Raw genomic sequence first — 27,154 nt, forward strand, 5'->3', positions numbered from 1 at the left:
AAGCACATCCTTACAACCCTTCCTTCACAGACATCCATCAGGACGAGACTACGTATCTTCAGTCCCACTTAAAACTGACACGCTGTCCTGACATATGGACAGCAACGTGAAGCATGGGAAGTGCACACCCTTACAACCCTTCCTTCACAGACATCCTTCAGGTGGAGTCCACATATCGTCACCACAGTGGGTCAACAAAACACAGTAACAGGGAAGTGCTTTCAGATTCGTTTATTCTTTAAACTTTCTTGACAGAGTCGGTCGGAAGCATCGTCAGATCAGTCCACCTGTAAACAATACACATAGTTGGAAATTTGGTCTACAGTGATCTAAGGTTCTATATTCTAGGATATATGACTATGTCCAGGGAAAAGGGACAAAATATGATGTAACACATAATTAGAATATATGACTGAATGACAAACATCAAGACTGGACTACAATGACATAAGGTTCTGTGGTCATGAATGTATGACTGGACATAATACTTACTGGTTTGATAAAGGCAGTGAGAGAGAAAATTCGACAACTCTTCGTTTGGAAAGTGAACACCATGTCTGTAACAATAAGCAGTGCATAAATACATTACCTGCATGACAAATATATCATGTTATTCTACCCTCTGTAACACATAGGCCATGTAACCGAACCTCCTCTAACACATAGGCCATGTAACCCTAAACTGAGTTAGACATTGGCCATGTGATACTACCTCGTATAACACAAACTCTACCCTCTGTAACACAAAGGTCATGTTGCCCTACCCCGTGTAACACATTGGACACATGACCCAACCCCACATTGGCCTTATAACCCCAACCCCATGTAACACACTGGCCATGTAACCCAACCCCATGTCACACATTGGCCATGTAACCCCAACCCCATGTCACACATTGGCCTTGTAACCCCAACCCCATGTAACACATTGGCCTTGTAACCCCAACCCCATGTAACACATTGGCCTTGTAACACCAACCCCATGTAACACATTGGCCTTGTAACACCAACCCCATGTCACACATTGGTCTTGTTGCCCTACCCCGTGTAACACATAGGTCATGTTGCCCTACCCCATGTAACACACTGGCCTTGTAACCCCAACCTCATGTAACACATTGGCCTTGAAACCCCAACCCCATGTAACACATTGGCCTTGTAACCCCAACCCCATGTAACACATTGGCCTTGTTGCCCTACCCTGTGTAACACATTGGCCATGTAACTCAACCCCATGTAACACACTGGACACATGACCCAACCCCATGTAACACATAGGTCATGTTGACCTACCCCTTGTAACACATTGGCCATGTAACCCAACCCCTTGTAACACATTGGCAATGCAACCAAACCATATGTAACACATTGGCCATGTTACCAAACCCCTATGTGACACATAGGTCATGTTGCCCTATCCCGTGTAACACATTGGCCATGTAACCCAACCCCATGTAACACATAGGTCATGTTGCCCTACCCCGTGTAACACATTGGACACATGACCCAACCCCATGTAACACATTGGCCTTGTAACCCCAACCCCATGTAACCCTACCCCATGTAACACATTGGCCATGTAACCCAACCCTATGTAACATATAGGCCATGTAACTCTATCCCATGTAAGACATAGGCCATGTAACTCTACCCCGTGTAACACACGGGCCTTGTAATTGCAAAGATGTCTTTGTCTTGTTTTTTTGGTCACCATCGCATCTTAAACTCATTTCCATATCTTGTCACAATATCGACTTTATGTTCAGAAGTTGTCCTCAAATTCGATCACTATAAAAATTAAACACAAATGCATTGAATCAAATACATGGCACGTTTGAGTCTAATTTGAGGCACATTTTAATGATGAGGCCGATGACAGTGGCAATGCATCGTATCTTTGTATCAGTGGATCATTTGATCGCATGCTGTTTCTTCCTGAATCCCAAATAAATGCTAATTTTTCATCGATGAGGACAGCTTTGGCCCAGATTCACTCAATGGTATTTGACTGAGCGCGTCAAATATATTGAATACTCCTTACAACATCTTCCTTCACTCATTCACATTTACCTGGTGTGATATCTGCAGAATTGTATATACTAGGTTCCATCCAGCTGACGTCCTTAGCCTCTGGGTTGTTGTTGCCGTTGCAGTAGCTGTAACACAGGCCGCCCTTGTTCTTGCCGTAGTGCAACCCTATCAGCTGACCAGCCTCCACACTGATGCGGTCGCTGGCGCTGACGTTGACGACCTGTACCGCGTTGTCGATGGTCTTCACTATGTTCTGCCCAACAAGGCTGTACCTGGAGTAGAAGGGGACGGGTTTGTGTTTTGTTAAACGGCTCAGTAGGCAATATTCCATCTACATGATGACGATGTGTAAAATGATGAACTCTGGACAAACACACAAGTGATTGATATTATACAAGTAATGAGTCTTAACAGGATTATAATGCGAAAAGAAGGACCGAGGACCCGTCCCCTGAGGTGGTCTGAGGTCCGGTCCAACCACCAAATGGGTCGGGTCCGAGGACACTTCTTTTCAATATTTATCTCTTCATGCGTAATCATTCGTTTTGTTATACCGAAAGAAACTTTAACGTTTACTCATAAAAATGTTAGTACCATATGCCATCTTATTTTCGAGCAGACAAGTCAATATTCATCACCTGACAGGTCAATACTGATCATGTGACAAGTCAATATTCGAGGTCAGTGTCAGTAACATGATTTGGAGGTCTGCAGTGAAATGTATTGTTTCGTCACTTGGTACAGATTAACCAATAGGATTGCAAGATTCGAAATAGAGGTATAACAGTAATGTATACTTAAGTCTGAATGAGTTATCTGACGTTGAGAAAAGTGTTATAATCATTGCAGTGAACATAACACTTAATATAATTACTGCAGTGAACATGAGACTTGATATTTCACTGCATCGAACATTACACTTGATATTCCAGCGAAGTGAACACTTTGACGGAACTATTGTCAAAAGCAACCCCGAATTGTCTCCCTTTATCTTAAATGTCTGGCCTGCACACAAACTGTGGGTTTCTATTTAGGTCAGTTCCACATTGACAGATTGTCATATATGGAGTTAATATCGCCTCTTGCTGTTAATTCTATTGTTTCATTATAAACCATAAATTGCTCACTTAACTCATCAAACGAGACAGTTCGTTTGGCTTGCAACAGCGGTATTATAGCTTTTAAGAATATTTCTAAGTTGATTTTGTAGATCATCACATCCAAGTGTATAATAAAGAGTATTAACGACCTCAAATATAATTAGTTACTTTTGCTTATGTTTTTAAGATTTTGCAAACTCGGAACTACTCTTTAAGTCGCAGTTATAAGGTGTCGGGATATTTCACTCGACACTTGAAATATCCTCTATATATGTGACCGTTCCAGGCCGTCAGACTACGACGACACGCAATCAACCATGTCAGCGAGCCTGACCATCCAATCAAATTAGTCGCGTCTTGCAACCAGCATAGGTAGTTGGGAACCTTCCAGTCTGACATGTTCTAGTTAGTTCATTGTCTTTTCTCTGTATTGTATTTTGACATAATCATATACTTTTATTTTTTTAACTGAACAACTTCAACAGTGTTATTCCTCAATGACTGGGCTCCTTAATCACTTGCAGCTGTTGTTATGAAGCAGGGAAGGAACGTGTTGTAGAAACACACATCAGAGAGAAAGGAGATATACCGAGGAATGGTATTTTCAGGCAGCAACATTTGGCTGTTCAAGTATTACAAAACGAGGCACAGCTTGGATGATATATACAACAGGACTCACTGATTTGTCCCCACTTCCCGCCACACTTGCAGCGCGAGGTCTCCGACGTATTTGGAGAAGAACTTCCACTGTATGATCTGGCCATCCTGCTGGATACGGAAGTTGGCGTTGAGGCCGGAATACACATAGTGCCCCGATCCTACACTTCCTCGACTGATGAGTGGAAGCCAGTTGGTAGGGTACAACTTGTATTTCCTTTCCTGAAGATGGAAGAATAAACGTTCACAGGTTCATGGAAACATCTTCCACAAGCAGGTGCTCGGTTCCAAACAATGATCAAGCATTCACTCATCATGTCAAAGCAAAATCCTGTTTATGTAGACCATTTGAAAGGATGTCATTGTACAATTATTGAAACCATTTCAAAATATAGACAACCAAAAGTAGTAGTTGATATTTCGTCCTGACATAACGAGCGATAATTTGACGGTTATCCTCGTATTTGATCCATCGGATCTTAATTGATTCTCCATTGTGAGTGAGTTATTATAGTGACTTTGAACAGTATTTCAGTACTATCATGATGAAGTCAAGCTAAAATGACCCAGTTAGATTTGTTAAGACTAATATATACTCAGATGCAGTTGTTGTGGCCTGGATTTTCCCCACTTACAAACCTTTCTGTGAAGTTCGGATTCGAACCAGGGTAAATGGTATTGCATGTTTTGGCAATAAATATTCGTGAGAAATCGTTTACATGTTCTCTATAAAAGGTCATATATCTAATTTCATATAATTGGGAAACACTCTTAGTAACCGTCGGCTGTGCAGAGTACAGAACAACACCAGTGTAGGTCGTTTTGATGAGATTCCCCTGCGGCATGTTGAAGTTAAAGTGATAGATGGTGAGACAATGCAATGACAGAATCAGGTATCTCTCAGCGTATCGTCGCACGTCAATTCAATGTTCAGAGTAACTTATCAGCGAATATGTGTGTGTGGTTTCCCGCCGCGTTTAGCAATATTCCAGCAATATCACGGCGGGGGACACCACACATCTTGGAATCAAGTTCCAAACAGCCTGGACCATAAGGCATCTATGCAAGGTGCCAACCTGCCAATCGTGGCGGTAGAGCATCAATTTCCCCAACGCTTCTGACAACACTTGCGGTCGACAACACGCCAGAGCAGAAGGGGCTTTTCATTGATGAGGCATGTCCTTTACCAATCCAATGAAATGATATGTGCCCTGTCACCAGTCAGTGAAACGGAGCGTTGGCGATCTCAAGGCCTTTTTCCAAGTTTTAGTGGCGTCAATGCGGCGAAGGTATCAAGTCCTGTATCATTCCACAATGTGGACATACTCGTCACTGACAGTATGAACTTGCCTCTGAACGCATGTGCATATGACAGTAGCGTTTTTCACATGGCTCGTTGCATGTGAAATAATGACACCCACGACAGTAGCTTGTTTTGACTGATTCTCTTGGTATTTAGGATATCGTGAAAAAGTATACTATAACCGAAAGATATTGTGTCCCTTTTCATGATACTTCAGGTGTATTGTTAAAAGCTATGCAAAACGCTTCTCAGACCATCACTCACTCACTCACTCCCATGTTCACTCAACCAACTGGTGGTCAAAACGTTCGCTCATCGCCGAAGGTCCTTGTTTGACTCTTGAAGCCAATTTCTGATGTACCTACAGACGGTATAATCGACTCACTCACTTCAGTTCCTTCTTCAGAGATGAATACGACAAAACACAGAACAATAAGAAGAATGGGTTTGTAAAGGGAACTCTGTAAAATGTTCTTGCTCGAAATGAATAACGTTTTTGATTTCCGAATTGGGTATGTTTTGTTGTCAGTCATTCACTCGGGTTGCCCCAGTGGCGGGTCTGCTTATAATGGCAACTGTGTATGTCAGCATTTGTCACTCTACGGTACGTGTTGAAAGATACTTACCGGTCCGACCATTGCTCTGAAGGACATGATGTAGCACTTGTTCTTGTCTGCCTGGTCGTATATCTTCCCACTAACAAAGTAGGAAGGATTCGCCACCCTTGTGTTAATCCAGGACATCTGTGAAGCCTCGGGATGCTTGCTCGCACTGCACTCAGTGAAGGCTATCCCTGGGAGAGGGTCATAGTAGTAGATACCGATCAGATCTCCCTTCTTCACCTGGACACGCTCATACTCAGGGACGTCGAATGTGTCCACCTGTCCGGTCACCTTACTCTCCACCAAGTTGTGGCCAATGAACTCGAATCTGGTCAGGAGATACATACATATATTACGTTAAGTAGGCGGTTAAACCAGTGTAGTGTAATTTGATTAAATGACTATTTGTTTGTGTGTCAGTTCACTCTTATAGGACACAAAAATGTATGGTGTAGAACGGGTTCAGGGTATTTCAATAATACACTGGAGAGTTGGAACATAATACACTGAATAATTGAGAATGATCGCACTTTGTGAACGTCATTTACTCAGCGCTGTTTGTTTTGTTTTTTTGTTTCCTGCCACACGCAGGAATATTACAGCTATATGACGGCAGTCTGCAAATAATCGACTCGGGACCTGACAATCCAGTGATTGACGTCACGAGCAACAATCCACGCAATTGGGATACGATGACAAGCATCAACCCAGTCAGCGAGCCTGACCAGCCATCCCCGTTGATCAGCCGCATCTTACGACAACCATGGGTTGCTGAAGACCCCAGATCTTCTCGGGTAATCGTTAGGGTTAAAATGGATATATGAAACAATGGAGTATCTCCATAAATTGAGATCGGAAATGGTCTACACCACTAATTCAAATGCATGAACAGCAAACTTACTTTCGACTTCCGGTATCAGACCGTGGTCTCCAGACCTGCAGCAGTGCTCTCCCTTGTCTGGTCGAGAAGAACTGCCACTGCACGACCTCACCATCTCTGTTGATTCTCATCAGGTCGTTGTCACCTATGTAGCTCCAGTACTTGTCGCCGTCGGTAGGACGCGCTATCAGGTCCACGTTGTTACTGGGCGTTACTGACGTTGATGTATCTAAAATGGTATAATAACGAATTTGTTTCGTGACTCCGATGTGGGAATTTCATCAGCTGATGTAGAATGATTACATGTAGTGCGTACACTGTGACTACATGAGATTGAGTGAATATGCCCATGATGCTCAAAGATGTGTTTGGTGCGATGTCGACAAGACTAGGAATCATTAAAGGGACGAATCTGGAATTGGAACTCGCGATCATCATTATCGAACTAATCTATCAGCGAATCCTGGCAAGCCAAGATAAAAATATTTCTACATTTATATGCATATTCTATTCTTGTAAATGCTGTTATAAACATGTGTCCCTTGGTCTTGTTTTACAAACGTTTAATGGACATGTTGGATATTTTGAAAAACAATGAGTTATGTGTCCAAGTAAAAAAAATTTGCCTCATATCAGAGAACAATTATAAATATTCTACCTGAAATGAAACTTCCAGAACAACCACCCTCCCTCGGGATATTTAATGGACGGCCCCTAACCTGCACAGATGAGTTCCTCGCCGTCCATTTGACCACTTCCCAGGCACTTCCTCTGCGCGTCTCCACTCAGTTGGTCATATCCGTCTTTGCATGCATACTTGACTACCGTAGCAATCCGGACAGGGTTGGTTGTTGTTTTCAAGATGGCGTTAGGATGGGCAGGAGGAACATCACACGTGACCACCTTCGTCAAGAAATCATACAGTGAGCGAATAGTGTCATCAGTTAGCGAATAATGTTCTGCTGAGGTAATTTGTGTGGGTGAATTTGTTTTTTCGAGTCTCTGTATCCCCTGGCGATGAGTTTTTACAGAGGAGCGATAGGTAGTTCATACGGCAACGTCACCCCAGATCTCGTGGATGACGGGTGGCACATTCGAGCACACCCCCAAACTAGACTACAACGAGCACTTTACCTGATTCAAGTCAAGATACTTACAGGACCGACCCGGGCTCTGAAGGACATGATGTAGCACTTGTTCTTGTTTGCCCGTGTGTAGAGTTTGCCGGGAGTGAAGTAGTCCAAGTCTGTAATTCTCGTCTCGATCCACGACATGTTGGCTGCCTCGGGCGTCAGTTCCTTATTGCACTCGGTGAAGGTTATACCTATCAGAGGGTCAAAGTAGTGGATGCCGATCACGTCGCCGGATTCAACTGGGATGCGGTCGTTGATGGGGACATCCAGGACTTCAATACGTTCAGTTTTCTTCGTGTCCAACAGGTTCTGACCAATGAACTCAAACCTACACACGAGAATTAAATGTGCAATATACCATATCAAGGACATATGCAGTGAGTGACCCTTTAAGCCGCTCTCTGAAACATTCAAATAATATAACGTTGGGCGACAGGAGGAATGGGCTTTACACATTGTACCAATGTGGGGAATAGAACCCTTGTCTTCGGCGTGACGAGCGAAATCTTTAACCACTTTGCTACCCCCACACCACGAATACGACAAAGTATGGACTGGGTCTGCAGTGATGTTCTGTCCCAAAGTTGGCCATAACTGTAGCGAGTAGCTTCCCGTTCAATGATGGGAACGGTCCAGGGTTCTGCTCCACAAAGCGAATGGGGTTTATGATAGTCTTAGCATGAAAATTGCTTCTTTGAACACGTTTCCTGAGCGCCTGCGGCAATCGCATCCTCATTTAAAAATAATAGGCCAAAAATGACATTTGATACAGACACGACGTTCATGACATGCGGCTGTCAACAGAGACATTGGACATAGAAACAAAATAAACTATTGAACTGATTTCTTACTTTCTTTCTCCAGCGTCGCTTCTTGGCCGCCACACCTGGAGCATTGCCTTCCCTGCTGTTGTCGCAAAATATTCCCATTGGGTAAGATCGCCTTCTCGGGTGATCCTCATGAGGGCGTTGTCACCGAGGTAAGCATAGTACTTATCACCGTATTCAAGTCGGGCGACGAGGTCCACGTTGTTGCTGGGAGTTACTGACGTTGCCACAGCTGCAAGTTTAGTGTAACGGCGTCACAGCAAATTTTAACACGAACACATATAAATGTATTTGTCAGGGTTTCGAAACAAACAGGAGACGTTTTTGGACATGGATTTTGCATAAAAAATACCACAGCAAAACGTACATTTTTGGTTTAACTCTGCTTTGAACAGTATGCCAGTTCTATAACGGCTTTTCCGATTAATGTGTTTCGACACCGAAACATGATATGATAGTCAAGCAACTTACTATCCATGCATACCCATACAACTGTGCCGATCTAAACACAGCAAAAGTCGTGCATGTGGTAAGGGTTATGTGCCAAATTACATACTTAAATGGGACCTGTTGAGATCCGGGGTAGAATAGGTCAACCCATGATTGTCGTAAAAGGCGACTATGGTTGTCATAAGAGGCGACTAACGGGATCATGTGATCAGGCTCGCTGACTTGGTTGATGCAACTAATCGATCCCAATTGCCATAGATTGACGTGATGTTAATCACTGGATTGTCTGGTCAATACTCGATTATTTACAGACCGCCGTCATATTGCTGGAGTGTTGCTGAGTGCGGCATTAAATAACAACCAACCAAACCAACATACTTTAATGGCTTCACCCAAAGGAGATGAAATAAAACCATTAGACATTCATTAATTGTGAGATAATTAAATACACATGAACATTGTTGATGGGGATATATGGACAATCAGCAATCTGTTTGAACCAGACATTGTAATCTGAATGTGTGTTCATCAGTTGATTATTTGCAACCAGTAGGTAGTAGGATTGTTCTTTTATGTTGGATAGTTTGTTTGCTAAGCGATCAATTTCCAGGTCAAGAATTTCTAGTCAACCGAATTTTCGGGAATCAACTCATAGTAATGTAGAACAAGCGGCGTGGATATTAACACGTCAGTATAATTATCATCCAGTTAAGCGGATTCAAGATGACGAGAGGCCCCTGCATGAGTTTTGATTCTAGATCCAACCAATTAACACAAGTCAATATTCACCAACCCGATTGTGTTGTCCCGTGGGGTAAAATTAGTTGGTGCTAATTAATATTAAAGGGCATTTGTAAAGAATTTTGGTTTTGTTGTTGTTTAATGCCAGCAATAGTCCGATGACTTGTATCAACCAGCCAGCGATCCTGACCACCCGATCCCGTTAGTCGCCTCTATCACAAGCACAGTCGCCTTTTACGCCAAGCATGCTGAAGACCTATTCTATCCTGGATCTTCACGGGTCCATTTTTAGGAGATAGAAAGAAATTATTTAATAACAATAGTATGCCTCTTCAAGAGAACTTTTACGACAATGGCAGCATTCGTTAAACATGACATAGCATGCATTTTGTAAATAGCAATTCCTACTGAAATCGTACGGAAACGACCTCTTTGGTGTGTAGTACACATCCTTCAATCATATAAAGACGTTCACAACTGTAGTTGGAGTTTTATCATGCAAACATATATAATATGTCCTGGCATTGAACATACATTGTAGTGGTTCATTGTGGTCCTGTAAAGGTATGTAATTTGTCCTGGCATTAAACATTGTATACTGTAATGGTTCCTTGTGGTTCCTTGTGGTTCCTTGTGGAGGTATGTGTTATTTACTGGCATTGTATATTGAAATGGTTCATTGTTTGGTTCAATGTTTGTAATATGTCCTGGCATTGAGCATTTTATTTTGTATTGGTTCATTTTGGTACTGTAAAGGTATGTAATATGTCCTGCCATTGAACATGGGATATTGTAATGGTTCATGGTGGTTAAGGTATGTAATATGTTATGACATTGGACATTTTATATTGTAATGGTCCATTGTGGCTTCTTGTGGAGGTATGTAGTATTTACTGGCATTGAACATTGTATATTGAAATGGTTCATTGTGGTATGTAAAGGTATGTATTATGTTCTGGCATTGAACATTGTATATTGTAATGGTTTGTTTTGGTCAAGTAAATATTTGTAATATGTCCTGGCATTGAACATTGTATATTTTAATGGTTCATATTGGTCTGTAAAGGGATGTACTATGTTCTGGCATTGAACATTGTATATTTTAGAGGTTCATTTGGGGTTCAATGTAGGTATGTACTATGTTCTGGTATTGGACATTGTATATTGTAATAGTTCATTGTGGTTCAGTGGAGGTTCAATTCGGGTTATGTAACAACCATTTTTGTGAATGATAAGGAGGAAGGAATAAGACCGGAAGTTGTTATAAACGATGAAGAAGTTGTTATCCATCAAATGTTTCATGCCTTCTGCATTGTGTATGTATACGTACCTTTACAAACAAGGTCACTTCCACTCAACTGACCACCAGCAAGACACGCCCTTTCTGGATGACCACTCTGTCGTACATGGCCATCCTTACACCTGTACATGGCCACCTGACCACGTGACACCTTATCAGTAGCTGTCTCCAATATGACGTGAGTCGAGGCTGCGGCTACCAAACAGGTGAGTGCTGGAACAGAGAGTAGAGTGCAGTACAGTAAAGTATGGTGATGTGCAGAGAGGTACAGTGCAGACAACTGCTCTACAATGTTGGAGAGAGGGTCAGTAGGTGGATGAACAGTGAGCAAAATTGTATCTATGTCACGGTTGTCCTTAAATGACCAAGTCTGGGTGGTGTAACCAGCCCGAAACTTAGAATAATATAGAATGGACCTTGGCATCGTTAGGTACAAAGCTTGTACACGTTTGAGGGAAACGGTGATGAGGTCTACAAGTGTTTCCAGGGGGTAACACCTAAAGTCATAACTCTATTACATGCCCGTGAAGAGATCAACTGTTTAATAAATATATACCTGTATTACACATTGTGTAATACGAAAGCTTGTGCATATGCACTGAGGGAACAAATTTCACAAAAATATATTGAAAGCTCCCAACACCCCTCGGCTTATTCAACGAGATTGCTCGAAGAGATCACTGACGGGAGCTTATGCACGCCAGCAACCTTGGCACATTGTTTCGCCGGTGTCTCTTGCAACAAAATTTCACAAATTATGTCACAGCGTATTGTGATTGTAAATGTTGCGGTGCAGGACCCGATGTACAAGGCGATCGAAGCGTAACGGCAGTCGTGAGTCGACATTAAATTAAGGGAGTTACGATAACCTTAGCGCTACGATATCTTTGTGGAACGGACCCCTGAGTTCTAAAGGTTGGCCGTTATATTGTATTAAATTAGTACATTTAAATTTTTGACATGTTTGAAGTATTATTATGTTAAAACAATTGGATTGTGCTGCGGATCGCCTAGTTAATCGGCAAGTTATAAACGGCAAGTAACAAATAAAATTCTATTTCACTCGTCAGATATCAGAACTATTAACGAGTTTCATACAATCAGTATTACACGGGTGCTATATGTACTACTCGACATATGAACGTTGTCAGATGGTAGCAACGGAATGTTGGATGCACGTTAAGCAACGAAGGCAGTCCTATACTGGAATTAACTTTTGAAATGCAAACTGTTTACGACAAGAATATAACATACATGAACCGCTGTCGTTACAAACTCCACACGTTAGAGGGCACTGCTCCCCTGCAAACTTGTCATACTCCACACAGGCCTTAGGCGATGATTTCAGGATTTTGTTACAGTCCTGTCTCCGGTCCACACAGATGGAACGACCTGAAGGCAACAACTTCATCAGTAGCAAACAACACAAAGACTGAAGGCATTTTTATATGTAAACATATCTGATTGAAAGAAACGCATATTCCCAAGAGGATTTCTCTACCAGTCGACGTTCTAATAACACAGATAAATCCATTTAACTAAGTCACATAGTGTGCATATTATGTCAGGGAAAGAGGAAGATATAAACAGATATGGCTCATAAAAGTTCTAAATGCAGATTACATGAACGAACTGCGTGATACCTATAAGAAACATAAGCTTTATGTCTGGTATAATCATCTTACATCGCATATATCGTTTACACGTGTATCAAGGGCAATTGATATATCATCAAAGGAAATCGCTCTGTTTATCTTGTCGACATGGGCTACACGCACAACAGAATGATATAAGAGAATACAGGTTACTCTCGGCATTTTACCACATAAGGAAATAATTGTATATCATCCATACACAGTACTTTTTGTATCTTATCCATACCTTGATTGTGTACAAAAGAACTCTACATTATTCATCTCAGCTATTTTTGACACCTCAGGGGCAACATGAATGAAACATTGATGTATTATTCCTCCAAGTTAGTATTTATAGGATGAATGATGAACAAATGTAACTTGTATGGATGATACATCTTGTCCATATGGGCTGCAGGTACAAGGAATGATGAGCGTCTTTATAGAAGACATGTTTTCACTAAGGTTACTTTCAGCAAAAGGTTCACCCAATGTATTTGTACATATGTACACTGCGGTGTGCTGTTACGCCCGTAAGTATTGTCATAGTTCAAGGTTAAGTCAAGGTGTTATATACTCACTGCCTCTCTTCCTGCTACAGACAAACGTACGCTCAGAAGAACAGTACAGGTCATTCCACTGATGCTGGTATTTCTCTGTATAAGCTTCTACACAGTCCTGTTTGTTGCCGTAGTTGTTGGGCTGACCTGGACAGAAGTAGTGGGTGAGTGAGTGTTTAACGCCGTCTAAACAGTATTCAGTTACATGTTGTAGTTGTGCTGTTTCAATGTCAACACTAATTATTACCCCAGAAAGTGGTTATTTTGTTAGTGTTTTGTTTATTCCACCTATATGACGGCGATCTGTAATTAGTGGAATCTGGACCAGACAATCTAGTGACTGATACCCTGAACATCGATCTGAGCAATTTGTATAAGATGACAAGCATCAACCAAGTAGCGAGCCTGACCACGTGATCCTGTAATTCGCCTCTTGCGACAAGCATGCGTTGCAGAAGACCGATTCTAACCCGGATAGAAGTGAATCTAAATAACTTTGAGGACCGAGTTATGGATCAAGAAAGGACGTAATTCTAAATTAACATCAAACACGCCCAATTTCAATTCTTTGGCTCCAGTCTCTGCCAAAGGTAAGTACAAAATTGAACAAGCTGTTCTCATTGGTCTATAAAAAGGAAGAACGAATTTTTGTTTGTTTTTTATAAAACTCCATATTTAAGCTATGTCGCCCATTGGCGAGAATATTTTCCTTTGCTTTAAACTCATGTTTTTCTTTGGCAAATACATAAAGGTTTGTCTTCAAGCATCGTGACACATGATTCAGTTTATTTTAACTTAATTCAACTAAATTTGTGGCGTTATTTGAAAATTTCGCCTGTGGGCCCGACCATGACCGGCCGAGAATATTTTCCTTTGCTCAAAACTCATGTTTTTCTTTTGCAAATACACGAAAGTGTGCATACAAGTATCATCAAACATGATTGGACTCATTTTTTTATTTTAAATGTACTCATTTGTGGCTTTATTAAAATATGTCCTCCTTGTTTTGGTCAGTCACTTTAAAGCATTAACTAATTAAATGCAAAGTATGTATATTGTATCATGTGAAATAAACAAATTAACAAGTTATTTTTAGCTTCAACAAAATCAGTAAACGCGTTGTCATGTCATTGGATTTTCTGGTCCATTATCACCTGGTTGTGTTATTTAGACTCAATTGTATACAGGCCGTCATCGTATGGCGGAAGTACTGATGTGAGGCGTTCGACACCATGTTGTGTATGCAAATTGTGTCAGTTATGGGAGCAACAGGTAGAGTTGGAAAGTCTTACCCTTTTCGCGAACACCTGGTGTCATCATTGATTTTCAGTGATCCATTCATACTGAATGGTCACCACTATTTTGCCTTTTATGTCCAATCGAGAATGATTATACTCTGTCGTTAACACTGTATATTTCAATATATTAACTTAATGTATATGCAATAAGTGGAAATAATGCCATGTGAATTTACAAAAATATGAAAGCATCTTGAAATTGTGTAAACTCAGAAAACACGTAAGTTAAATTCTTGATCCATGGGACATTTGTCACTCACTTACATCTCTATATTTTCCGGTTCAGGACAACTTGTTCAAAATGAAGGCAAATGACATCTGAATTGTGATGAGAAGCAACTATGGGAAATAGTGGACAGATAGCATGACAAATTTGGGATAAGACATTGAGGCAAGAAGCAGGCATCCCCATTGTCTCCACGTGCTGATCTATTACTATACGCATATGAATCGTCAGAAATTCTGCAAGGATTTGCCGAAACACGGGAATTTGGCCAAGACGTTGAACTAAAGCTTCAGGTATATTGACCATCTATTAAAGTTCAATATTTGTCTTAGAAATCATAGGGACCAGTGCAACAGCCGCATGTGTTTCATATTTTGGTGTGTGCATCTTTTTCTTCTTTTTTGTTTAATATCGCACACAGCAATATTCGAGTTAAAGGACGGTGGACTTTAAATAATCAAGTCTGGACCAGACAATCAAGTTATTGGTATAAAGATTCAGAGTGACAAAAAAACTCTCCACATGACTGTTTGACAAGAGCGATGACTTTAACTTTACTAATTGCCCTTAGCGTCTATTTTTCTAAACTTTTGAGGTAAAATAGAGCATGCTCTGTCCACGAAGATTCCAACGAGTAGAGAGTTCTTATGCTCAAGGACAAGTTTTTGTCGTTTTGATTGGTAGTGTCATCACTGGTTTTCAGTGGTCCATTTATATCATTTTCATAGCTGTCGTGTCCCTTGCGCCAGTTGGAGTCTGTTTCGGCGTAAAATGGTTATTCTCTTTCATTCAGATTTCTTTTTTGCAATGTACATACTGAATATTATCTTTTGAAATGAATAAAGATGGAGTGACATACCGTTTTCCCAGTTGGTCCAGGTAAAGGGGGTGCCATCCGACCACTTGAACGACCCTTCAGTGTCAATATCTGTGCCACCGATCCAAATGTATTTGCGCTCTTCCCTGAAAACACAAAGCACCTGAATATATTCATGAAGAAAATATACATTGCTATGGAATACTACTATCAAAATCTCGCATTGTCACTTTGGGCAATTTTGACGCTTTTTACTTGATTTTGGGTGGGAGACACTGCGGCAACGCGACAATGTCCCTTGTGGTATTCCATAGATTACCGTTGACTGTGGCTGACATTTTTTGCAACCGAAGCTCGGTTGGTGTTTCAATGGCTTAGATCATCCAAACCTAAATATGAAGGATATTTTTCTTTTCTGACCAAAAGCATGTTAATCTCAATAAGTGACCTGCCAAAGTTGATATCTGAATGAGTGCCCAGCATGTTGTTTGACAAAAACAGGCGAATATTCTATAGTTATCTCATATTTTCTGACTGATCTTCACGATCTTTCTCTGAAAAAATCCCTGATGACATTGAGGCAGACTGAAATTAGTTCCGGTATCTTGTTTTTAGATAAATACAGTATTTCATCAATATAAAAGTGTTGGGTTTGTTATAAGTCAGTGTAATGTTAACATGATAGAGTGAAGGCATTTCACCAACTCCTAAACAAAGTTCCTTTTGTCCGATGTTCGATCCTCACAAGAACAATAGACAATAACGTTGATATGCCACTTGCTTAGTGATAATGAATCCAAATCATTTGATCAGACTTGGTCCCGTAGATACCAGCAATCGGATCAACCATAATTATAGATAAACATCAAGAAGTCGAAGTCGCATTGCGACCAGACCGCCAAAAGATAGTGACAAGGCCGCCATTATTACGCGATGAGATCGCCAGTAGATCGCTAGCAACTGAGAGGATCATAGCCAACAATATCAATCCACTATTGGTTAATTCTTACCGTAAAGCTGATACAAATTCTAGTTCCTTCATGTCCTTGGTGGGGGCAACTATAGCTCCCAGCGACTGACAGTGGGAAACGGCATCAGCATAGTTCTTCTCCACGTTGACGTACACGAAACAGTCGCCGTTGTAGAAATGCCAGCCATTGGGGCAACCTGGGAAAGTCAGTGAAGACAGATACAAATATTGCAACCTTTTTTAATTGTTTATTAGATAGTGGTCATTTCCCATCAGTTTGGTCAGTTGGCGCTGTGGCACCTTTACATTAAACAGGGAAGTGTTGATGACTGGAAAAATTCAAGAGGCATAACTCTGTTGAGTAATTTTGAAAAATTATTTACAAACGTTTTAGACCATAGATTATTAAAAAAATGTCACATGAATTCAATGTTATATTTGGGATAACACTTTCTTTGTAATATACATGGACTCAACCCCAAAAAAGTACCAGAATATGTCCTTAACTAAGAATGTGTTATCCGAAATATAACATTTCCACAAAATTTACCACCATGTCAAAGACGGGTATTAAAGCTTGCAATGCATCACTTAAAGACATCAGTAGAAATCAGATAGGTATTGGTTCTTCACTTGAGTTGTTCGTGGCGCCACTTATGGATTCTGTGAATTATGGTTGTGAAATATGGGATTGGCAAAACGTAGAGAGTATCCAGAGAATCCACACACAATTCTGTATGAATACGCTAGCAGTTTCAGAGAGAACAAGGGATTTCCAAGTTTCTGGGGAGTAGGATGGTAAAGTTCGCATGATAAAATATTGGTTCAAACTCAGTTCTTCAAAGAAATCCAATGTTAGTTTGCAAGAAATGCACCAGGCATCAGTTGAATCAAGAAGTCAGAGGATAAATGAAAAAAGAAGCAAGTGAGAGAAAATGTTTTTAGATGTATGGTTACACCCACAAGAAGTCAACAGTCCATGTTTCCTCAATATTTACAAGATCATTTCACTTCGGATTGGTTCTGAAATGTCCGAGAACTTTCTTCAATGCCAGTATATAAAACATATAAACTAAAGTTTAGAATAGAACCATATCTGTACAAAGTTAAGTAACACAAACATTAGAATTGTACAACCAAGATTGAGACTTTCTTCACACACTTTACACATATAAACAGACCGACATGGGAGTTTATATTGTATTTTGTTAGTAGGGATTTAAAGGATGAATATAATTTTGTCCTAATCTGTCCTCTGAAACTGAATCCTCTATCTGTAGTTTATACAACTTTTTTCTTGCGATATATTGAGTGTATTGAAGTGACTTAGCGAATATGCGTATGAAACACATCCCATAAGAAACCATATATATAATTCAAACATCCTCGTCATCAGTGCAGTAATTACTTTTTACACATATGCATTACTAGAAACTGATTTTGGCTTGTGTCAACAATGTTTATCTGGCTGACTGTCTATTAAAGCACGACACAATATATGATGGCTTAGTGTACGACAATATAATGACTGCTCGCCAGTTCCTCGCTAATAACTTGTCATCGTACCCTAACGGTATGAATAGTTGCCCAAACAAACAATCAAGAATTGTCTGGTTCAGACTCGATTATTCAAAGACGCAGTCACGAAGGTGGAATACTGCAACGTGCGGCGTTAAACAACAAAAAAACATACACAGAAAAGCATACTAACATTAGTATACACCTTGCATAGATGCTAGGCAGACAGTTCTACTCACTTCCACACACATATCCCCCGGGGGACCACGTCCCGTCTGTCAAACATGTCCTGGTGAGGGTGTCTGAACCAGATTTACATTTGAACTGGACGGTATCCCCGAGGTTGTAGCTGGAACTCAGCATCGTCACGGGGTCAGCGTCAGCAACATCGTCAGGTGCAGAACACGTCGTCACTGTCAAGGTTCAAATATGAACTTATATGAACATGAATACGTGATAGTGTAGATGGCATTTGTGTTCGAAACCGAGACTCGCCCTGTTAATTGTTCTTGATTTTTCAGCCCCATATCTGTGTTCGGGTATCACCAAAGTGGTGAACGTCTAAAACTTGCATTTTTCCATCACAAGGGATAAATATTTCAATGTAAAAACAATTAAGGACCTTTTTAATGATGTTAATTCTCGTTTAATATTATGTTTTTTAAAGGAAATAGAACTTGTTCATAAATTTTGATGTGTTCAATGTATTGTTTTAAAAATTGGTAGTGCGAAATTCATAACTTAGATTGTTAGTGGCTGTACCCTTGAGGGGGGTTGAAGTAGTGTAAAATTATTGTCCCCCTAAGAGGGTATGTAAGTCCCAAATCATTCGAAGTATTTTTCAGCACACTAGGATTTTAAACGTAGTATCTTCGTTATTTTAATCTAAGGCTTAACTGGTTCACTGTCGCCAGTGACTGAAGGGATGATATAAATCCTGCCGGGGTCCATGCAGGAAGCAAAAGTACTGTAAGTCCCCATGGTCCCCAGTATGGTGATCTCCCTTCTGTTGCTGACGATTTCTAGCCCATTTTTATATTGTGATGTTCATTAATGCTTACTGTTTTTATTATTCACAACTAGTTTTAAATCAAGTCTGTGATATTCTAGTTATTCTACTGTCCTTCGTCGACAGGTTTTTATTTCGTATAATTATGTGTATTATTAATGTACTTCTCGTCACGATATGGCTGAAATACTGCCGATGTGACGCTAAATCTTAACTCACTCACTCACTCTAAAACTTGCATCTCTTAAAGCTGTCCTCCTACATCAAGCTGACTGACATGCTGTTGAAGACGGCGTTATACGGAGAGTCATTCACCAAAGAGGAAAATGTATCAGACTTTCCGTACTTATACACCTTACGATGAAAGGATCACCGTCAAGCAGATTTGTGGGACTGCGTTTTCTTGCAAAAGGGTGATGCATGGGCACACCTGTGTTATCTATGTACAGGTAAATGTCAGTGAAGTATGGGCACACCTGTGTTATCTATATACAGGTAAATGTCAGTGAAGTATGGGCACACCTGTGTTATCTATGTACAGGTAAATGCCAGTAACGTATGGACACACAGGTGTGAGGCATGGACAGGTAAATGTCAGTGAGGTATGGACATACAGGTGTCATTTCTGAAAATGTAAATGTCAGTGAAGTATGGACGCAGGTGTGATGTATGGACAGGTTAATGTCAGTGAAGTATGGACACACAGGTGTGGTGTATGGACAGGTAAATGTCAGTGAAGTATGGACACACAGGTGTGATGTATGGACAGGTAAGTGTCAGTGAAGTATGGACACACAGGTGTGATGCATGGACAAGTAAATGTCAGTGAAGTGTGGACACACAGATGTGATGCATGGACAGGAAAATGTCAGTGAAGTGTGGACACACAGATGTGATGTATGGACAGGTAAATGTCATTGAAGTATGGACACACAGGTGTGATGTATGAACAGGTAAATGTCATTGAAGTATGGACACACAGGTGTGATGTATGAACAGGTAAATGTCAGTGAAGTTTGGACACACAGGTGTGATGTATGGACAGGTAAATGTCAGTGAAGTATTGACACACAGATGTGATGCTTGGACAGGTAAATATTACCTGGGGTAACAGGTACATTGGGCGTGTCACACGTTCTGGCACAGCCAGCCCTTGCCTTCGTCAGATCCTTCTCGCAGAACCCTGCCTTCTTTAATTCCGCACAGTCAGGGTAGTTGTCGAACTTGCTCTCTGGAAAAGCATCATACTCAAAATATCAATTTAATTCATTTCTGACAGCTCATCAGATTTTATAGATACATAATACAGGTGGGCCATGAGATGGAGAACGTACACAATCATACCACATCAATTCTGAGAATCAGTCAGAATACATTTATTTACCTTAACAGTTGGTGGACATTCTGTAGATGTAGGCACGGTAAAAGTATGAAGACACATAGATTTTTCCGACAATAAGGTTTGATAGTTTCCAGAGATCACTTAACACAGGACATTATGACATTACATTTCCTGAATAATTCTCGTAGACGTTTCTCCCAATATCGAGCTGCTTCGACATGCAGCACTATACAGGGATATGGCCTTAATCTTCGTTATGTGTTGAGTAGCTAGATACACCACGGAAAGGGTCCTCTGACTTCTGAAATATTACAGCTCTTGTAAGTCAACATAAACCCTGATAATGCCATGTCCGAATGGAAGTATTTTGTATTGGAGTTGAAAGTGTATCAGCCCGAGACAGAGGGATAGGGCGATGAACAGACACTGGACACTAACCCAGCTGGCACACATCCCACTGATGGACAGACACTGGACACTCACCGAGCTGGCACACATCACACTGATGGACAGACACTCACACATCACAGTAGTCCCTGATCGACAGACACTGGACACTCACCCACCTGGCACACATCACAGTACTCCCTGATGGACAGACACTGGACACGCACCCACCTGGCACACATCATACTGATGGACAGACAGTGGACACGCACCCACCTGGCACACATCACAGTAGTCCCTGATGGACAGACACTGGACACTCACCCAGCTGGCACACATCACACTGATGGACAGACACTGGACACTCACCCAGCTGGCACACATCACAGTAGTCCCTGATGGACAAACACTGGACACGCACCCACCTGGCATACATCAAACTGATGGGCAGACAATGAACATTCACCCAGCTGACACACATCACACTGATGGACAGACACTGGACACTCACCCAGCTGGCACACATCACATTACTCCCTGATGGACAAACACTGGACACTCACCCAGCTGTCACACATCACACTGTTGGACAGACACTGGACAATCACCCAGCTGGCACACATCTCACTGATGGACAGACACTGGACACTCACCCAGCTGGCACACATCACATTACTCCCTGATGGACAGACACTGGACACTCACCCAGCTGGCACACATCTCACTGATGGACAGACACTGGACACTCACCCAGCTGGCACACATCTCACTGATGGACAGACACTGGACACTCACCCAGCTGACACACATCACAGTAGTCCCTGTCGCACTGCCCCTCGTACACTCCCGTGTAGCACCACGGCCGGAAAGTGTTGTCAGGGTTACGGCAATAGTTCTCTTCCAAGTTGGCTCCAACGTCACTGACAAAATAATGATGATGATGATAATAATAATATTGACATAAACGACTATGACGATGCTGCTGTTGAGAATAATAACAACCACAACAGCAGTTATTGAGACTAAGACACTAGACTACTTCGCCATGCCTCTACTTGAGTAGTATAAGTAATGTTGGTTCTGGACCACTTCCACTGGAGCCAGATTTATATACCTATACTACTACTACACATGGAACATTTTTTATGCATAAACGATGATGCGATTCAACGATTGTCACGAGTCTTGTTAAAAGAAACATCAATACTAATTGATAATGAATAAAATTTACTATAGCCCACGAGGATATTGGAAAGGTATAGGAGCAATACAAAAATTAAACACCGCTAAGGCTAAGGTATCTAAAAATGTGGCCAAGGATTGGTAAAAGAATCAAGCACCGCATTTTATACCGAGGAAGAAGTTTGATATTTTTACAATGAACTCTTGTTTCTTCCCCATGATAAGGTAAGACGCAAAATGTATCAATACGCTTTAAACCGTAGTTGATGTGGCTAGTCGGTACAAAGAGTCTGAGCCATTTAGCTCGTTAGATTCAACTGAAGTAGCTAATGCACTGAGCCGCATATATAAACACGGACAACTAAAATGGCCTAAGCTATTTCAAGTAGATCCTGGTCGCGAAATTATGGGATCAATAACTGTTAACAAAGCACAGTGTTGAAATCAGGCATGGTGAAAAAGAGGCCCACCGTAGTCAAGCTATCGTTGAAAGATTTTAACCAGACATTAGAGGAACGTTTGTTTGGCTATCAGCATGGGATCGTAATGTAATCAAAGCGATTGAGATCAACCGAATGGGTGACACGATTATCAGCTGTTGTATCAGCGCTGAATAATGAAGTAATGAGATTAATCGGGAAGAAACCATTCAATGCGATTAAAATGAAATCTGTGACTTCCGAATCTTCAGCACCGAGGAGAACTTCCGGATAGAGTAAGCGTATGATATTTATACCAGCCCGGTGAACTCGAAGGAGGCCTACGTCGCGCAACCAATCCGATTTGGTCCCTTAAGACATATAACATTAGTTGATTGGTTATGAAAGAAGGAGAGCCTATTCTTTATTATCTTAAAGATGGACCGGGCAGGGCGTTTGTACACGAAGAGTTTCTCATAGTTCCCAACGATACAGTATTACCACCATAACCATAAGCATAGGTAGTTACACCATCCTTATCAATCTATCTCTTTGTATCTAAGGGGGATAGTGATGTCTTGTTCATTCTTAATCCATATTTCCTATGATTGTAGCATCTTAAAGAGTTCATCTCGTGTTTGAATGTTCTACCGTTGAATAATGCTTCTTTATACTGTTCTTATTTAAGTACAGATTGTGACAATCGCCTAAATTCTTACAACCTAATTTATCCTAGACCGTCAGAGTGTGTTCATAATCGGCATGGGTTATTTTAGAGTCTGTTAAGTTACTGTAGAATGATTCAAGGGGTGGTAATTTAGTTTCGTTGAATCTAGACCAATCATCCATATATTCGTAAGGATATACACTTTCTCTCAGCAACAAATGCCGTGTTAACCAATCGGTATATTGATTTGTTATTGCAAAGTCATCGGGATTGTTCGCATTGGCTAAATTGTCCAGGGAAGATAACAAAAACTGTATGGAGTCTATGAATCTAAGCCCATTACTTTGCTTTATTCTGGCTTTCCCACCCTTGTCAGTATAATGTATAGTTTTAGTCAACGGGAATGATATTTATTTTTCCATATTGTTAGGAATGCATGTTAAGCTGCCGTCGGTGCTTGCATAATGATACGAGAATCATATCCTCTAAGGTTATGAAACACAACGGGGATGGGTTTTGTTTGAGAATTCATTTTTAGTTTCAAGTTACACTCGTTATGCGCGGCTATATCCATGTATAATATATATTTACTATTTTTTTCGATGAGAAATGAATTGATTCTGGGAATATGTTCCAGAGCAGAGCTTATCCTGTGTACAACAATTCCTTTAGAAGAATGTGCGAAAACATTTATAGCTAAATTATTTTGCTTTTCCGCCTGATTAATTTGTGAGATTGGTGTAGGTTCGCCTATACCATTAAGGTTTAGTCCATCGTTTTTGGGGTTGCTAGAAGGGCTATCCGGATGTTTGTCTACGGGGAACAATGCAGATCTTATCATCATTCTTAAACAGCCATCGCCTTTATTGTTTACATTACTTATGGCTTTTTTTTCTTTTTATGATATGGGGGTTAATCTGTATAAGATCCACCTTTGAAAGGCATATAATTTGCTATATCTAAATATAAACTATCGATATTATCCACAACCCAACCCGAACCTCTATTAGTCGAGCTTTATAAAGTTTCTTGTATCCTCTGAATAGATGTATCTTACGATGTGCTTATAGTATCTGATTCAGTTATAACTTCTTGACTGCTCCGGAAATAAGGTTTGGTATATTCAGTGCTATTGTCTGCGTTACTTTTACTCAATGACATTTTAACCGTCAGCTGGTATTTTATACTATTTAAATCACCTGACTCCTCGTTATTTTGGTCGATACGATGGGCTTAACATCTTTAACATCCATGCTGGAATTAATATCCATCTTCCAACCTCTTAGATATTTACCAACGCCGGCTGTGGGTACATATTTTAACTCATCAACTGGTTGATTATTTTTATCAACATCATCGGATTGATTATTATCTGGTAAAGCAATCAATTCAGCTTTTCTCATTTGAGAATAACCTCTCAGCCCACTGTTTTTTGCTTGGGCTTTGAGTTCTCTAACAGTCTGGGGTTTGTTGTATTCCAAAGCCAGTAAATCAATCAATTCTGCTTTTCTCATTCGAGAATACCCACGTAGACCACTTTGCTTTGCCAAAGCCTTCAGCTCTCTGACAACATAAGTCATTGTGATATATTAATAAATGTGAACTAATGTCAAATTGGTTTGAATTCTACCCAATCTATTTATCTCTTTTCGGTCAGCATTTTTCCTCTCATAAATAATTTGAAACCGTTTCTTGTCAGCACCGTGACTCTTACATAAACAGTAACTACCTTTGACCCCAATCCCACATACAGAACACGAATAATTAGTATGCCCTTTTCTAATTGCAATGGAATGGATTCCACAAAAATCTGACACACAGCTCTTTCGACAAATTTGTGATTGGCCCATGCGTATGGATTGGCTCCAGGTAGTGGTGAGCTAGAGCCAATTTAACTTAATCTCATGACGATCGTTGATGCGCATCAGCGTTTTGACATACAAAAATCCATCTGTAGTGCTGGTATAGGTATATAAATCTGGCTCCAGTGGAAGTGGTCATTACTTATACTACTACATGAGTAGGGACACATGCGTTATAACAGTGAATCCTTGATTGTGACTGTTGATAATTTCGTCTTCTGTTCAAAGAGAGACTGTCCCGAGAGTTTTACCTTGGATTAAACAGGTGATGCGGGCACGTGGTTGTTTGACTCCAAGGAAGACAGGTCTTGCGACCTCGCGTGAACGAGACATTCCCGTTGTACGTGACGCCCTTGTCATCCATACTGTAGCAGTGATTTTCAGCTGAAGAATTCACAGAAGGAGTAAATAACATGAACGTGTGAAGAAGACTTGAACCTAATGACCTGATCTCATTATGTTTGGGCGTGCTCGGAAACAGTCAAGGTTACGTTTAAACATTGCCGTGGCAGTAGAGACTGTTGTAAATGTAGAAATAGTGAAAGTCAGTACCACCAAACACTTGACAATAACTCGATTAAATACAGTTTACAGGGATATATTTAGAAAAAAACAAAAACAAACAAACAAATGAATAGATAAAAAAAAAACGTACGTGTGACCAGACTGATTTGGGCCTTGAAGCCCTTCCTCTGACCCTCGGGTGTAGTCCGGAGATTGAGAGACAGTGTGTTCCGTACAGTCCGGATAGTGCGGTGCAGGGACTCCCCACAGTATCTGAAGAAGCAGGTGACAAGGCACATATATTCCTTTACAGTAGTTACGGTACATCACATATCTGTAGATGAAGGAGGTGACAAGGTACATATATTCCTTTACAGTAGTTACGGTACATCACATATCTGTAGATGAAGGAGGTGACAAGGTACATATATTCCTTTACAGTAGTTACGGTACATCACAGTATCTGTAGATGAAGGAGGTGACAAGGTACATATATTCCTTTACAGTAATTACGGTACATCACAGTGTCTGTAGATGAAGGAGGTGACAAGGTACATATATTCCTTTACAGTAATTATGGTACATCAAAGCATCTTTAGTTGCCGTTTTGGCAACTTGCTTACCAATTCCTGTTATTGAAACTATATGTATTGAATACGCAGAGAATGTAAGCAAGATTATGTTGATAAAGAAGACAAGCTGATGTTAATAATATCTCTTTCGGGTTTTGTGTTATGCCGTTTCCTTTTAGTACTTTTCAGTTGCATCAGAACTTAATGTGGAAGAAAGACACAAGTGATAGAGGACATGGACATTGTCACATCAGTCAAATGAAAGATTATTTATATAATCGTAAGAAAAAAATACCCATTTTATCATTTATAACATATGTTTATGAATCACTAACAAATAATGATGACACCAGGTAGTTGCGAAAAGGTGAATATATCCTGCTCCACCGGTGGCGTGTATGGTGCCCACTGACCAAGACTGATAATCAAGGAGAACAACGATCGTTGGCTTCTGGCATGCCTGAGGGACGTCACACAACATAGCGCCATTGACGCCTGTGCCACCCCTGCCTCCTATCGGCAATACAATGGGGAACACACTCTGATTTTAAATTTTGCTGCTTAACTTACGTGAAGGGGTTTTCGCCGAGCAGTACAGATCTAACACGAAGCTCATCTTCACATTCCGATGTTGATGAAGTAGCGATGTCAAAGTCATCAAAATTCAGCAAAATAGTTGAGTCCTCTGGCGCCTGTTTAAATCAGTTTAAATATGCTCATTTGATGTCAGAAGTGTTAATTTAAAGGAACGCCGTTCTCAATAACAGGAACCCCGTAGAGTCAAATACCGTTACCCTTCAAACTGATTACAACAAACAGATCAGGTTGAGAGAGAGAGGAAAGCCTGAAGTTATGAAGGTTTGAGACTTTGGTGACACCAACATAAAATGTGCTGACAAACGTGGAATTATTATCAGGGCGGACCCGGATTCGAACCTATGGTGTAGAAGTGTAACAAGATTAAAAGATTACAATCTTTGACTGTGAACCAGAATAGTGTTCAATTATCTTTCTTTTCGTAACTTTTTATTAGTGAGTGAGTGAGTGAGTGAGTGGCATCGGCAATATTACTTTGTTTTATGAAATATTGTAAAATTTCATTTCCTCTAATATATTTATTTTTATGTGTAGAGAAAACTGGGTCATATGACAAACTAACAAAA

The 27,154-nt window shown here is 40.6% G+C and overlaps 1 protein-coding gene across 1 annotated transcript in view; it reads right to left on the reverse strand.

The window, feature by feature from the left end:
- Positions 1-278: 278 nt before the first annotated feature.
- LOC139441417 (uncharacterized) overlaps positions 279-27,154 on the reverse strand; it is a 48,995-nt gene continuing 22,119 nt past the window's right edge. Inside the window, exons 16-35 of the mRNA XM_071222333.1 lie at positions 26,562-26,683; positions 25,571-25,692; positions 25,167-25,299; positions 21,581-21,705; positions 20,159-20,287; positions 18,287-18,460; positions 16,570-16,726; positions 15,602-15,705; positions 13,240-13,365; positions 12,279-12,416; positions 11,055-11,237; positions 8,558-8,765; positions 7,731-8,034; positions 7,293-7,476; positions 6,595-6,802; positions 5,718-6,021; positions 3,811-4,010; positions 2,071-2,303; positions 493-557; positions 279-287 (exon numbers count right to left, since the gene is read on the reverse strand). Coding sequence (XP_071078434.1) covers positions 279-287; positions 493-557; positions 2,071-2,303; positions 3,811-4,010; positions 5,718-6,021; positions 6,595-6,802; positions 7,293-7,476; positions 7,731-8,034; positions 8,558-8,765; positions 11,055-11,237; positions 12,279-12,416; positions 13,240-13,365; positions 15,602-15,705; positions 16,570-16,726; positions 18,287-18,460; positions 20,159-20,287; positions 21,581-21,705; positions 25,167-25,299; positions 25,571-25,692; positions 26,562-26,683 — 3,228 coding nt within the window. The remainder of the gene's footprint in view (positions 288-492; positions 558-2,070; positions 2,304-3,810; positions 4,011-5,717; positions 6,022-6,594; positions 6,803-7,292; positions 7,477-7,730; positions 8,035-8,557; positions 8,766-11,054; positions 11,238-12,278; positions 12,417-13,239; positions 13,366-15,601; positions 15,706-16,569; positions 16,727-18,286; positions 18,461-20,158; positions 20,288-21,580; positions 21,706-25,166; positions 25,300-25,570; positions 25,693-26,561; positions 26,684-27,154) is intronic.

This window comes from Haliotis cracherodii, unplaced genomic scaffold, assembly GCF_022045235.1.
Source record: "Haliotis cracherodii isolate W230 unplaced genomic scaffold, xgHalCrac1.p SCAF_40, whole genome shotgun sequence".
NCBI lineage: Eukaryota > Metazoa > Mollusca > Gastropoda > Lepetellida > Haliotidae > Haliotis > Haliotis cracherodii.